General features: G+C 32.7%; 1 protein-coding gene across 7 annotated transcripts in view; it reads right to left on the minus strand.

The window, feature by feature from the left end:
• LOC124428964 (calpain-C) overlaps positions 1-14,312 on the minus strand; it is a 26,786-nt gene extending 12,474 nt beyond the window's left edge. Inside the window, exons 1-3 of one of the 7 annotated variants that reach the window (XM_046973636.1) lie at positions 14,109-14,312; positions 13,659-13,774; positions 947-1,090 (exon numbers count right to left, since the gene is read on the minus strand). In XM_046973636.1, coding sequence (XP_046829592.1) covers positions 947-1,090; positions 13,659-13,667 — 153 coding nt within the window. In that variant the 5' untranslated portion in view covers positions 13,668-13,774; positions 14,109-14,312. Of the gene's footprint in view, positions 1-946; positions 1,091-13,658; positions 13,783-14,024 lie in introns of all 7 variants that reach the window. The other 6 variants (XM_046973589.1, XM_046973608.1, XM_046973625.1 and 3 more) reach the window with 6 other exon arrangements.
• Between the last annotated feature and the right edge of the window lie 1,543 nt (positions 14,313-15,855).

The raw sequence follows: 15,855 nt of genomic DNA on the forward strand, positions 1-15,855 counted from the left end.
CTCGTGTGGTCCGGAAACGTGCGACGCTTTTATACCGCACGGTACAATTAATTACCGTTAATTAGACGGCACATAAAGCGCTAAGAAACCTTCCAATGAAATGGATTATATCGTTCTGCCTGATATACGCTTAAATGTAAAATCCTAGTTCAACTTCGAAATACATTGCGGAAACGTCGTTTGCGTGCCTTTTATCGGCATGGTTAAACGTATTTATGCACTCGCTGAGAGAGCCCGCAATTTCTGTCGTCCAGAACGCAGAAAGGGGATCTGGTTACGCGTCGCTGACTCTCTTGTCGTTTCTCGTTTCTCGTCTCATCGTGTATATTGCGTAACCATCGTAAGATCGTTGATCCTCGGCTCGATCGTAATTTTCCAAGCTAACCGACAATTTACTTTAAATATTTTTGATGAATCGTCGAAACGACAAAAAATATATATATATATATATATATATATTATATGCTGATATAGAACAAATTTACAACATAATCGAATAACTAGATAAACGAAGAAAATGATTTATAGTCTTCATGTGTAAGAATATGAAAGAGATAAGGGGAGAAAGACGCAACGCATAAAATTACTAAGAAAAATCTTCGGAGCGAATAGTTGTATGAAGAAAAAGAAGAAAAAAAAAATAGGGAACCGTTACTCGAGTTAACGTAGTAGCTCACGAAAGGCTCGGTTCCGCGATTACAGTCACGAAGACAAGGTAGACGACAAGGAAAAGACGACACCAACTACCGTCTACGTGTCAAGGCTGCGTACTGTTTTCGTTACGGTTCCTAAGTCTCCAGTTCCTATTCATTCCGTTTTGCAAGAGAATTGGAGCGAACCGGAGAACCTCCTCACTTTTCAGGATGTTCCTTCAAAGGAATACTGGGAGAAGAGATATGAATTTCTATCAAGTCAATTTTCATGGATGATTATAAAGAACAATTACCTTTGGCCTTTTCCATTGAAATTGGAACGGTGGTGTCTGATGATAGAATACAGATGCTTGCGTAGCTGGAAATTCAGGATCCTCCCAGAGTTCACCTCGTTTCAAGCACGAACGCTTGATTCGTTCGTACTCGCTCATTACGTCCTGAAAAGAAAAAGAAAATAATATAAAATAATATAATATAAAATAAAATAAAATAAAATAAAATAAAATAAAATATAATAAAATAAAAAATAAAAGGAAAAGATAATGTAATGATTTGACGAATATCGAAAGAGACGAGCGGTGTCAACGAAAGTAAGTATTCGTGTGTGTACTCGTTCGGTCAACGAAAGAAAAAATAACTCGTATTTTCATTCGACACCTATTCGTAAGACGAAAAAAGGAAAGGGGAGAGTATAGTTAAACGAGTATCGTTAACTGGATTATCTAATGAGATTTGCCACCGTTAGATTATACGGAAAATTACCGTTAAAGCTCACCCAACAAGGTTGCCAGGAATTAAAATAAATCGCGGCACTTTAATTAACGTTAATGATAAATTTTTATTCTGTGTGAATCTTCGTCTACTTGGGAGGTAAACGATTGATTCTAAGATAAATCGACTGGTATGTTTTTAATTGAATTATTTGTGCCTTTAAAAAGGCATCTTAAAAAGGGGCCTTACGTTCGTTAGTTCACGTGGGATATTTTGCTTTTCTTGGCGCCAAGTCGATGAGAAGATGTGTATAGAATCGTCGTCCTTGTGATATATCGTAAGAAAAATTAAAAGAAAGAGAAGACATATCGACCTACGTAAAATATTCATTACGTTGGCGTGAAAATTGCGTAAGTAGAGTCAACAAATAAATGAAAGCTTGACTGCTTTCTAACATATATTCCTACGCATTAAAAGATACTAAAAGTTACTAAGTTATTAACGATATCGACCTCGATATATCGATAATCGATATTTCGATATTTTTATAAGTATACTTCGAAACATCATCGAAGATGCATTCTATTGAGGTCAACACTCTCTCTCTCTCTCTCTCTTTCTTTCTCTTTCTCTTTTTCTTTCTCTCTTTCTCTCTCCCTATCTCTTTTCTCAATAAATCTAGTTTAATCAATCTTAAATTGCGATCAATATCTATCACATAAAAAACATTCTAGTAAAAATATCGTAATATTTGTAAAAACTTTAACATTTAAAGTTTACATCATAAAAGTCATTTTAAAATCGATATAAAATTGTCCGTTCTGCAAAAAAAAAAAAAAAAAAAAAAACAAAAAAAAGAGAAAAAGAAGAGAATTGTAACACGACAATTATCAAAGTGAAGAAAGAAGTGACAAAGAACTTCAAGATATTTTTCAGAGCAAAAGAGAAGAGAAAAGTCAACGACACGCGTCACGAAGGAAATCTTTACGGTCCATCGCTCGCCGGATGCTGAGAATAAGCCGAGTCGAGTGTTTCCGCATAACGTGTAGTCTCCTTTCGATACTCCACCCGATACTAGATTATAAGAATTTTTTTTTCTCTCTCTCTCTCTCTCTCTCTCTTTCTCTTTCTCTCTCTCTCTCTCTCTCTCTCTCTCTCTTTCTCTCTCTTTCTTTATTTCTTTTTCTCTATATATATCATGACGTTTCATCCATAATTTTATCTTCCACGCTCTGAAAAAGCAGTCGATTTCGCATTGCAAAGAAAAATAAAATACTTATCTTTTCTCTTTTCCTTCACCTCTTCTAAGCCATTACTCTTGATATTATTTCTCTGATGAAACCTGTTCCCTTCAGTTTTTTTTGGTACTAATAGAAAGAGAAAGAGAAAGAGAAAGAAAAAGAAAGAAAGAGAGAGAGAGAGAGAGAGAGAGAGAGAGAGAGAGAGAGAGGGGAAATAAAGAGAGAAAGGGAGAGATCAAACGAAAAGATGTATACAGAGCTATAAAATCTCGTTGAAGGCAAATATATGCGTGTATAAGATCCCATAAATTTTCGGACGATGACGATGATTTCTACTCGCTTGCAAATGTTCTTTTCTTCTTCTTCTTCTTCTTTTTTTTATTCTTTTCTTTTTCTTCTTTTTTTTGTTGTTTTTTTCTTATATTTTTCTTCTTTTTACGGGTGCTTTTCAAAATAGAAGCGAAGATCGATATTACTTGGCCACCCGAGTTGTCCTAAAGGACGAGAGCTTTATTCGTTTTATGGCTTGTCGCGTTTAACGGGACCTCCATTATATTTTGCAAGCATTCGTTGATAATATATTTTCACCGCGTGTAGGCGATAACGCGGTCGAGGAGATGGTGCGTGGAAGAGTCGTGAAAGCGTCACGATTACGAAATACTCAATTACGTTGTGTCGGACACCGACAAATACGACATATATTTGTAACTATAGCTTCCAAGGGTTTTTCGAAAGAAAGAGGCACGTCGATTCGATGAACTTCTAATGATGACGAATTTCGTAACACTGCAATTGAAAATGTAATGAGTTTGGTATGATTTGGAAGTTGATTAAAGTCTCAGGGTGAACCTTTTATTTTTCTCTCTTGTTTTATTTTTGTTTGTTTATTTGTTTGTTTTTTTTTTCTTTTTATTATTTAGCCAGTGCACGCTCAGCCACAAACACCTTGGCATACCAGGCTAAGGCGTGTCTTAGTCCATTGTCAACGTTCTCACAAAGAGCTCTATAGTTATTATGTCTCGCTTCTGTCTTACGTAATAGATTGTTTACTTTCAGTTATACTTTAGGATTAGCTAACGTTTCCTTTCCGTATATTTAACTCTCTATATCGATCGTCTCTCCTATCTCTTCGTACGCATATGAAAAGAAAGAAACAAAAGAAAACAAAAAAAAAACAAAGAAAAGATTTTGGTTGCTTTCGCTCGTTAATCTTTATCGTACTAGGAAGTATCAATAAAAATCACCTTTCCATCGAGAGACAGGAGAATGCGTTCTCTCGTTTGTAAGCTTCAACAAGAACGTTTTTCCGGACACGAATCATTACTTCCGAGTAATATATGTATATATATATATATATATATATATATATATATGAGTGTATATATATATATATATGAGTGTATATATATATATATATATAAAACTGAGTAATATTAAGCGCAATACATTAGAAAGTAAAGTGAATATTTCTTTTTTATCAGAGCAAATAGAATCTTAATCTTTCAGTCGATTTCACTTCCCCTTGAGGCAACGATAAGATCGATAAGAGATCATCGTGTAAGCCTTCTTAAATCGATGAGGTTCATTCAAAGTTTTTTATTATAAATCCGACAAAGGAAAGTCAATAAAATTCAGTGAACCGTTCGTTCTACATTGAAAGCAGTGCACGTTGAACGATATGGTCTATTAAAAATCAGATCTCTTCTATCTTTCCTAACATTGTTATATATGTAATTTATGTTAATATGGAATAGATGTGGAAAAAATGTTGAATTTAATTATCTTAGAGAATATTCTATTAAATCATTTGAAAATGTATCGAAGAGATTAGCATTTATGTTTATATAAAAATCAAAATTACATATATATTCATTAATGTAATTTATTCCAATCGTTAGGAAGTTCACGATAATACGTTTTTATTTTTAAGGATTTATCTGCTTATTTTTAATACTAGATTCGTTACTTTTCTATAAACCAATTGCACGTATTCGTATCTATATATATATATATCAATAAACTATTAATCAGAGAGAGAACAAATTTTCGATTAATCAAAGAGAAGGGCAGAGAGAGAGAGAGAGAGAGAGAGAGAGAGAAAGTCTTTCCGAGAGTCGAAAACCTTACTAAAAGTCGGGGTTCACCGTTGTCCACCGAAATGGAGAACGAAGAAGTCGTCTCTCGTGGGTCGCGAAGTCGAGTCTCTCGGAGTCCACTCTGGGAGATCCGTATCGTTATATGCGTCGGGTTCTCTCTTTTACCTTCCGCCAAAGCGGCCACTTCAGCGATTTACTATACGTAGAGTGGTGGAGGAGGATGAGGAGGAGGAGAAGGGGAGTACCATACTCTCTCGTACCGGTCGGACTAGTTTCACGCTTGGTTCTTTCGCGCGTCCTTGAGAGCTGGCACATCGCTTCGAGTTCAACGCGAAAGAACCTTTATGGTTTGGTTTCTTTTGCAAAAAAGAAAGAAAGAAGGAAAGAAAGAGAGAGAGAAGATAAGAAAAAGATACTTCCCTTCTCTCTCTCTCTCTCTTTCTCTCTTTCTCTTTCTTTATATATATATATATATATATATATATATATATATATATATATATATATATTCTCTTTCTTTATATATATTCTCTAAATTGTATCTACTCTCTAGTCTTCCGTAATTTTAACCATCAAAGCGGTAGTGCGATTTTCTTGAATGGCCTCGAGCGTTAAAACGCAAATGGTGAATCGTTTCGGTTCGGTATAAAGCACAGTTGTAGAATAGGAAAATAAGAAAAATAAGGGGAAAGAAAATGCCTAAGCTTAAGCGGTAGCTGTTTTCCACCGTTTTGCTTTCTGGATAATGTCGAAGAACGGAAACGATTATCTTTGTATCTTCCTCCTCGAAAACATTTATCTCCCTCGGGCACGCGCGTTCCATGGGAGGATTTTAACCCCTGCGTACTCTCTCACTGACAATCTCTACATCTGCGCGCTGAAAATAGATTGGATTGTCTCCACTTCGAGAACCACGGTCACTATTTCGAATTTGCAAGGAGTACGTAATTCGCAGGCTAAATTGGGAATCTGCACTACGCGAAACGCATTCCTTTATTTTTTTCTTTTTTTGCTAGAAAAAGAAGAAAATGAAGAAGAAGAAAATGAAGAAGAAGAAGAAGAAGAAGAAGAAGAAGAAGAAGAAGAAGAAGAAGAAGAAGAAGAAGAAGAAGAAGAAGAAGAAGAAGAAGAAGAAGAAGAAGAAGAAGAAGAAGAAGAAGTAAAGGAATTTATATACAAACAAAGCGGATTACTTTTTATCATTTTGATAAATATTAAGTAGAATTTATGAACAAGATAATATAGTAATATTCGAAATAAACAGTATTTCTAATAGTAAATTTGTATAAAATATCCTTTCCTTAAGCTCAAGGAGTTCATTAAAAAGTTTATTCAAGTAGTATCGTAAAAGTTAGTTTCGCCAATAACTATTTCGTTGTCGAACGGATGTATATAATTGTAGGGCGATGACTAATCGAATACTTTCTATACTCAGCATGGAATAGTTTTATGCTTGGTACACACACACACACACACACATGCGTATATATACATAGATATATTCATAACCGAGTAATGGCCTCGAACCTTTGTTCGAAAGTAAATGAAAAAGACCGAGAGAGAGAGAGAGAGAGAGAGAGGGAGAGAGAGAGAGAGAGAGAGAGAGAGAGAGAGATAAAGGAATAAAAAGGGATTCGTGAAAATCTGAAGAAGAAAATAAGTATCTGGGAAAAAAATTTAGTTTTTCACGTATTATGAAAATTCATCATCTCTTTTGTTTATAATTTGTCATTATTAGTCCTCTAGCACGACGTCGAAACGTTCTCGATGCTCATTGAGTTTGAATGGAAAGGTTTTATCTTCGTTGTGCACGCTGAAAGGCCTTGTTACCTTCACTTTAGCCTACAAAACAACGAAGGCCAAACATTGGATCATGCCTCTGACGTTGCTCGTTAGTTCCTATCAAACTCGGTTTTTATACATTTCTTTTTTTGATCATTCCTCAGTTTCGTTTGAAAAATTTTAATTCTATCCCGATAGAATATTACTCAATGCGCAATTGAAAGTGAACGCTTTTTATATCTCCCCGTCTTACAGTCCTATCTAGAGAAATTGAATGAATTAAATTAGAAATTGTAATTAACGAGGTTATGTAATTAAAATAAAATAAAAAAGAAAAAAAAAAGAAGAAGAAACATGATCGTAATATTTATATGCTTTATTATATACGTAAGAGGATCAAGGCCATGAGATTATCAAGATATATTTATTTATATATTATAACACGGATTATCCTGAACCAATGAACTCTGACCCTAATATACAATAATTATTTCTTTCATATTTTTCGCTCTATTTTTTTTTTTTCCTTTATCTATAAAGGTATATTCCAAGATTAGATCGTGGTTAAAGCACACCTATCGTATTTGTATCGTTTCACAGGATAGAAAATGAGGCTTACAAATAGCATGACGTTTTACTTGAAATTTACTAGGTAACACCCACGCTTCAGCTGAATCTATTTAACCCTTAATTATACAGCAACGAATAGACTTAGACGTAACTGCGGTAGTACGTCGGGAAGACGATCAATCAAGGCGATCCTTTATCATGCAATTTTCAATGTATATATGTATATATGTATCTTTCCTCTTCTCGTTGCAGAAATTAAATCGTGAATAATAACAGCGAACAAATAGCTTTTCTCGCGCTTGAATCTCGAGGATTACTAATTAACAGACTCGAAGAGAGACGTTTACCACGTTAACTAACGGGATATAACGACTAGACTAGACTCTTGAACAAGCCCTTTGCGTCGTCTCACATTATGCGAGTGCAATCGAGTGATGCTTCAAAGGCGACTTTGCGATCACCTCTCTTGAGTTCCTTATTCGAGGATGGTTCGCGCGTGTCAGTAATGATCATCGCGTGTAACGCATCCGATACTTGCACCTACCTATCTATGTACACACTATATTCTCAATATTACGTGTACTTAGAAGATTTATCTCTTCGTATGAACTTTAATCTTTACTTTACTATTACACTGGTAATATCAATTAGAGATATAACTAATTAATTGTGTAATACGCAAAGTAAGGATAATAATCAATAAAAAATTCTATTTTAACATTGGCTCCATAAGTTTCTTTTCTTTTTTTTTTCTTTTTCATATAAAAAAATGAAAATTATTATTAATTTAAAGTCGATCATAACTATACGACATGGTCCAGAATCGACTGGTGCACCGAGCCGAATGGCGAAACGAGAAAATCACTATAATTTAGATTATGAATAAATCGTCGAACCGAGTTCGTTCCACTCGTTAGAGACACTTTCTCTGACTATTCTCTTGTGAACGTAGCTTTAAGTGCACGAGACATCATTCTCTCTCTCTCTCCCTCTCTCTCTCTCTCTCTCTCTCTCTTTGTTTCTGTCTTTCTTTTATTTTTATTATAGTCGTCGTAAGACAAATGCGATTTAAAACGAGAACGTAGTATTTCGTTCGTGTAATCGTCCTTAGAAAACAGGATTATAAAAACGATATTAAGTAATAGGCGATTAGCGTCACGTTTCTATAATATCTACACGTACTTCCTGTCTTTAAAGAAGTCTAATCGATTTTATCATAAGATCGATAATGTTAGCTAGATTTTTATAATATTAAAAAGATTAAATTGTAACGATAATAGCCTAAGTAGTTTAAGTAAAAAATAAAGGAAAATTGAACGCATCACTTATATTATGTTACGCTAATCTATATCATAATAATGTAAAAATATTATAAAATTATATATAACTTAGATCACTCTGATAATCGTTAGCTTAATTGTAATTGTTGAACATTTTTCGATCATTTCCGTACTCGTTTTAATTCTTACGTCAAGTATACTTGCCCATTTGTTTCCAAGTAATAAGGTATAAGTATAGTTGAAGATTCCTTCGCATGATAATGAAGCAACTTGTAAGCTGTAGCTCGTGCTCCCACTCCTTCTGCGAATACCGGAAATTTGTGCAAGCGTCTTAACGTTATCGCTCGTATGATCGAGACGTGTGACTCTCTTCGTCTCTTTCTTGTCTCTTTGTATACATGTATGTATACAAACGTATAAAAACGTGCTTAGTTTTTTAAGATGCTTGATGCAGATTCGTTCGGACGTCGATAAAACACGAAAAGAAAGAGCACTCTAAGTGGTCTTCAAGCGAGAGTACCTTTCAACCCTGAAAATATCTTGATGGATGGCCTTTGAACTATGGACTGTTCATCAATATACTCAAAAAGAAGAAAAGGAAGAAGAAATGCGTCGATGATATTTCGTTTCTTCCTATACGGATAGCTTATCATCAAAATGTCTTAGGTTTAAAGACATAAAAAAATTGAGAAAATTATACATAATATATGTATACACGTATACATAAGTAATAAAATGAAATAATATAATATCGAGTTGTAGTAATGAAAACTAATTGAAACCGAATATTTGTTTTCAATTCTTAAATTGAATTTATACCAATTGTAAAAACGATTAAAAGTGTGTTAAACATTATAATAAAACACACGAATTCCATGTAAAAATTATTTCAAATATAATTATTTATAAATCCCAGATACAATTAAAGAATTACCGAAACGATCACTTTAATTTTTATTTCTGTTTTACACAGAGAAACGTTTGCTTTCAATATCTTCTAATAAATAAAAATATGCATGTGTATTCAGGAAACGTGTCAAAAGTTTAACAGTAGATAATCTCGTAAGATATGTATTTAAGATAGTTTGGAAATAAGCTCTTTCAATGCAATTCAAGATCGAAGATAGAAAAACCTTTCCATGGATTTAATTAATAATTTTCAAAAAGAGTTTGTACGTCGTTAATATTTTTCATGTGAGTTTATCGTGCCGTTTAATCGTAAGATTTGATTTCATAACTAAAACCGAGTGGTAAAAGCTGGCACAATACGGTTCTTTGATCTGAACGGGACCGGAACAACGTCGGATAAGCGTGAAGTCGGTTAACGCAGAATTTAATTATAAAAGTAGGTATAATGACATGCGTACCTTTTACTCTAGCTTTTTATTATCTCTTTTTAATTGTTTTTATATTCAATCATTGCATGTCACGAAATGTTGCAAACGAATAGATATGCGTTTCTCTTGAAAATGGAATTATGCATTTTTAAATAATTTAAAAATAAAAATAAAAGAATTAAATGAATTCAATCAATTTTTTTTTTTAATGTTCAATCGCTTTATTCAATTAATTTTTTAATATTAATTTCTTGCATTCAGATTAACTCTCTGATCGGCGAACATCGATTTGGTAATTTGTGTTTTCCTTTGTATATATATATATTTTTTTTTAAATATATATATATATATTTTTTTCTAAGATGATCGTGACCAAGGTTGATGCATTTTCACAACCATGCTTGAACCTTCGTGATGCATCCTGAAACGGTTCGTTCCTAGACTTTACGATCCAGCTCTGCGCTTCTCGAGTAATCGTAGATGAAGATAGTTTCGGAAGATGCAAAGTCTGTAAAATTGCAAATTTCTAGGTAAGACCTGTAAACTTTTCGTAGAAGTTAACGTTCTGTTTGGAAGATTTTTCCTTTGAAATATCACCGTTGAAGAATTGATGTGAGAAAAAGAAGAAAAAGAAGAAGAAAAAGAAGAAGAAAAATAAGAAGAAGAAGAAGAAGAAGAAGAAGAAGAAGAAGAAGCAGAAGAAGAAGCAGAAGAAGAAGAAGGGATCTCTGCCAATGTCCTTGAGTTCTTCTTGAGTTCATCGTATCCCTTTTCTCCTCCTCCATCTTTCTTTACTGTCCAGTCAACTATGATACCTTGAATCGAACGCCATTCACGCGGGAAATTTTTTGGATGAAGTATTTCTTTATCATTATCTCCTTTCCTTTGTACGTAATGTGACTCTTATCTCTTATCAAATTATTTTAACATCTCGGTAATTAAATAAGAGTTTAGATGTTATATATATATATATATATATCTGTATGATCACATACAATTAATTATAAATAATAAAAACTATCAGAACGATATTCTAATATTATCTGTTAACTCTCGATCTCGTTTAATACAAGAGTACTTAATTTTTTCTCATTATAAATTTCACTTGGACGGTGAAAATAAATATGCATTCTATGAAAATCGACAGAATGGATCAATTTGAACAAAGTAGAAGAAGAAGAAGAAGAGGAAGAAAATGAAAGAAAGCTGGCCTCTTATTGGTCCGTATAAACGCGCATTGCTGTTCGTGCCTTCATAATTTGTGTGTTTCGAGGTCGCAGAGAGAAGAAGAAGACCCGGTTTCGTGAAGGCGGAGAAGAGCTTTACGCGAGGTAGAAACGCGTCGGTCGACTTCGATGTTCCTCGACCATATCGAGGAACGTGTAAAAACGCGTACGCCACGAGTGCAGGTGCTTTTATTTCTCGCTATTCGTTAGAACTCGATCAGCTCTATTGCTATTGCAAATCGTCACTTGACTTATCTAAATAAATGAAAGAAATATTTTCGAATAACTTTGACAAACAACTCTGAAATCTTTATCTTTAATACTTTCTAAATTTTAATTTATTTTAATTTATTTTGTTTATCATCAATAAATTGTAAATTAAATTTAATGAAAATATTCAATTGATTCGTATTATGGTAATGTCACATTTGTTTCAAAGATGTAATCAAAGTGAATGATTACAGATCGATAAAGATTATTATCGTTATATAATATGTTCCGTTTATATGCGATTATTTCGCTAATTATAATTATTAAAATATGATAAAAAAAGTGATACAGAAAAATATAATATGATGTCAAGAGAGATACATCGTATTGATAATTATTTGATTTTGCGATAATTTCGAAGAATTTTTGCGAAGATTCAGTTAAATTTTTTAATGGAATCCTATATTCTTTATTATATATTTTTGTAGTTGACATCAAACTATTTTTAAAATACTACCTACACATATAGTTTGTATAGGCTATTTTTGATTTATTAAGTTTTAATTTTGGTGTGTCCCTGACATTAGCGTTACCCTATGTACCCAATAGAGAAATAGTTTGATCTATTGTTTGGAATTTTGTGTGTATTTTTGAATGAAATAGAAAACAATAGAATAGAACAGCATCGACGATGCGAAATGTGTAAATGGATTCTTAATAATGAAGTACATCGATAGAAGTTAATTACATACGTCAATTTCAAAAACAAGAAAAGAAAGAACATAACAGAGTATAAGAATCATGAGAAATATATGTTTAAATAGTATTTTGAAAACAATTTGATATTAGCTTGAAGGATGTGTGATAAAGAATATAGATTTTGCATTTAAAAATTTCAACGTGACCTTAACAGGGTTCCTCAAAATTATCTTAAACTCAAATATTTATCATCCTTTGACACTATACAACATTCAGTTGAAACATTATTTGTATTTTAATATTTAAGGAAATTATGGCGTCTATATATTTAAACTGAACATACTATATACATACAATATCTGTTTTAATATTAGATAACGTGATGGATCGATTAAAATGATATATCTCGTATTTAAAATTTCCTTGATCTTTTAATATAGTTCATGCAATTCAGTGACATATTTAATCGATTTCATAGATTCTTATATCAGATTAACAATAAAGTTCGTATTTTAATATAGACATATACAATTTACATATGTAGGCAACTTATCGAAAGTAAAAAATGCTTTCGAGATTGTACATAGTAGTACATGTATTGTCTTTCAAAGTTGACATTTAAAAGGTTAACGTGTTCATAAAGTGTTTTACGATCAAAGTTTCGATTTTCTAGAGAATTTGAAATTATCAGATATTACAATATGACTAATGACAATCTCTTCGAAGAAGTTTACGTAAGGTGAAAACGATCGAGACTTATGTACAATACATGTAAGCATACATATTGATATATTGTACATTTAAAAAAGACGAATTATAATAACATGATCTTTGAATAAAGTAAAAAGGAATTCTTATATTCGACGAGATAAAGAGAAGAGACTGCTACCAAGCGTAGCGAAGTCTTCAAGCGTGATATAATCCTCCTATATTTTGCCAAGATCGTGCAAGCATAATCCTCGCAATTAATTGCGCTTTAATTTCGTACAATTATCCTTTCTGTTTATTTATAAGGATAAGTACCTTTGCATTTCAATCGAAAGATATTTACATTGTTATTTATTCCTTAGATATTATTTTAATTCTTTCCTTTTTCTTTGTATTAATTAAATAATAAAATAATCATTCTTATCGTTGCCATTTTTAATTCTTCCTTATCGATGAATTAATCTCGATATCAATTTCTTTGTTTTTTTTTTGTTTTTTCTTTTTCCTTACTTCATCCATCGTAACTTTTTCTCTTGAATTATACATACGCATGTATTAAAAACATACATATGCACGTAGAACGGCATCGTCTTGCAATGTTTTACTTGCGATGAAAGTGTCCGCATCAGTCGGCCATTGTCGAAGATCGAGCGTGCTCGATTTCGTTTGTCTTTTACTTTCATGATTTTCACGTACTTAGTTCCCTCGGTGTTACATTCCGCGAGTTCGAATGCTTTTCGTTTCACCGGCTAGATTCGGAACGTGAACGAGCTCCGAGGGGACTTTCACGGAAAGAAATCATTCTGGTCGCATAGCAAGCACCGGCACACCTTACTAGAAATTCCGTAGTAAGCGCGTATCAGCCAAGTTGAAGTGATATTGCTAGATAAACAAATCAATTTGAGCCAAAAACGATTTCTAATTTTGAGCCAGAAACGATATTCATTTTCAATTCGATTGTATCGATAATATCAATCTTAATATTTATCATATTTACATGAAAATTATACTAGTTACAAATTTTCTATAATGAGGGGAGGAGGAAGAAAAAAAAAACATTAATTACATCGAAGACAGACAAACAAAGTCTATTTACAATGAAATAATATATAGAATGGTAAACATAATGATATGAATGAACTTACGTTAACCATCCGTAGCCACGATTCTGTTTCTTCCTCGACGATATCACCCCCTCCAAGAGGAGGACTTTATCTTCGTATTCCTCGTTCGAGCTCCGTTCGATCCTTTCACTTTATCACTGTTCTTCTTAACGACAAAGAGAAGAGAGAGAGAGAAACAAAAATGAAAAGAAGAAGAAGAAGAAGAAGAAGAAGAAGAAGAAGAAGAAGTAAGAGATAAATAGAGTGAGATAGAGAGAAAGAAAGAGAAAGAGAGAGAGAGAGAGAGCAAGAGAGAAAAAGAGCGAGAGAAAAAAAGAGAGAGAGAAAAGAAACAAGAGTGTGCTTTGTATTATCCTCTTGAAAAAACACAGGTCAAAGAAGGCTCACCGTAAAATTTGAATTTGTAAGTTTTCTTTCACAAAAGATTAAAAAATAACTTGGTAGAATGTCGGCACGCGATTTCGCACTCACCGATGAAGGAGTGCGAGTCGACTAGAGGACGTGGACTGGCACTCACTGATCCAAAGCCGATCAGAACCCTCCTCCTCTTCTTCCTTCACCTCCTTCACTAACTTCTCCTCCTCCTCCTCCTCCTCCTCCTCTTTCTCTTGGTCGTAGTCGTTGTCGAAGTCGAAGTCGAGCCAACCTTCCTACTCCTTTGCCGTTCTTCCAACTACTGCCTCCGATCCTCTCTCTTTTTCCCTCCCTCTCCAACTTACAAACACCTTGCTTGCTTCCTCCTCCATAATAGCGTTCACTACTCGCATTCGCACCGAAGCTTTACCTCGCTTAAAGGGACGCGCGTTTCCACCGTGTAATTCAATATACCTAGCGAGATTATTTATATCGCGATTAGTTACTGTCACCTTCGTTTTCCTCGTTCTATTTTTTTTTTTTTTTTCTATTATAATAATGATAAAGTTTTGATATTCCCACGTACGTATCCTCTAATATAATTAATACGTAGATATTGTTTATCGAATAAAACGATATTTTTATATGATTGTTTTATGCACGAATTTATTGTCATTGAATATATTTCTATGTTTCAGTATATTTTCTTTAAAATGATTAATTAGATTGTGTAATCGGTATATAATAGAGTACTTTATTTCGAATAATAATTTTTAATTGTATCTGGAAAGTATGCAAGGTCATGGTGCGATGATCCTCAAAGAACTGTGACTATGAATTAATGTAAAAAAAGAAAACGCGATCGAGGAAACAATAGAAGTAGACATTTGTCATATCGATTATTTACAATGACGTTAGATTTTTTTTTTCTTTGATATCTATGACAAATCGTATGAGAGTGCAAAATTCACTGGACTGTAGGTGAAAATTGTAATGAAGGTAGTGAAAAAGGGAAAATGAGAGAAGTTTCTGAACTCGTTTTATACTCGAAGCAATGTTTCTTCTTGGTAAAAGTCTCTAACCGTTTACTTCGTTAAAAAAATTCATTTGCAATTCATATCGATCCGAGATTAATAACTGATCACTTTGAAAACATGTTGCAGAACAGATCTTTAATATATCATAAATGCAATAATTATTACGACATATATATATATATATATATATATATATATATATATATTATATATGTCGTATATATATTATATATATATATTTTTTTTATGTTATCTAAAATCTTATATAAATTAAATATTATACGTTAAAAATGATTGATGTTTGATGGAGAGAGAACATTTAATGTTCAATTTATTATACTTCAATATTTTAAATTAAAGGGAATTACAAATATTATGCATTCATTTAAAAGCAGATAAAATTGGAGAAAGAAGGAAAAAAAAATAGACAATACTTGCAACTAAATTTATAAAATGCATCTGCAATATCGAGAGTAATTGCATTCAAAAGTGTTTTACAAATACTTTTCATAATAACATAACTTAAATGTTAAACATTTCCTTTTAAAGTAATGTAATGTAAGTGTAAGTCAATTTAATAAAATCAGTAGAACTTAAACTATTTTAATTTTTAAGTTTATTTCTTTTTCTTAATTATTTTGACTCTATCATTCGACGGTAAAATAGTATATTACTATTACCAACATTTTTGCTCGATCGAGAAAACAGAAATTTATTGTTTTATCAATCGGTAAAACAAGGATCTATTACTTACAATCAATAAAAATGGTGATCTACTATTACCGATTCTTCTCGATCGATAAAGCAATTTTGTGCCATTATTTACT

The sequence above is a fragment of the Vespa crabro genome, chromosome 1 (genome assembly GCF_910589235.1).
Source record: "Vespa crabro chromosome 1, iyVesCrab1.2, whole genome shotgun sequence".
Lineage (NCBI taxonomy): Eukaryota > Metazoa > Arthropoda > Insecta > Hymenoptera > Vespidae > Vespa > Vespa crabro.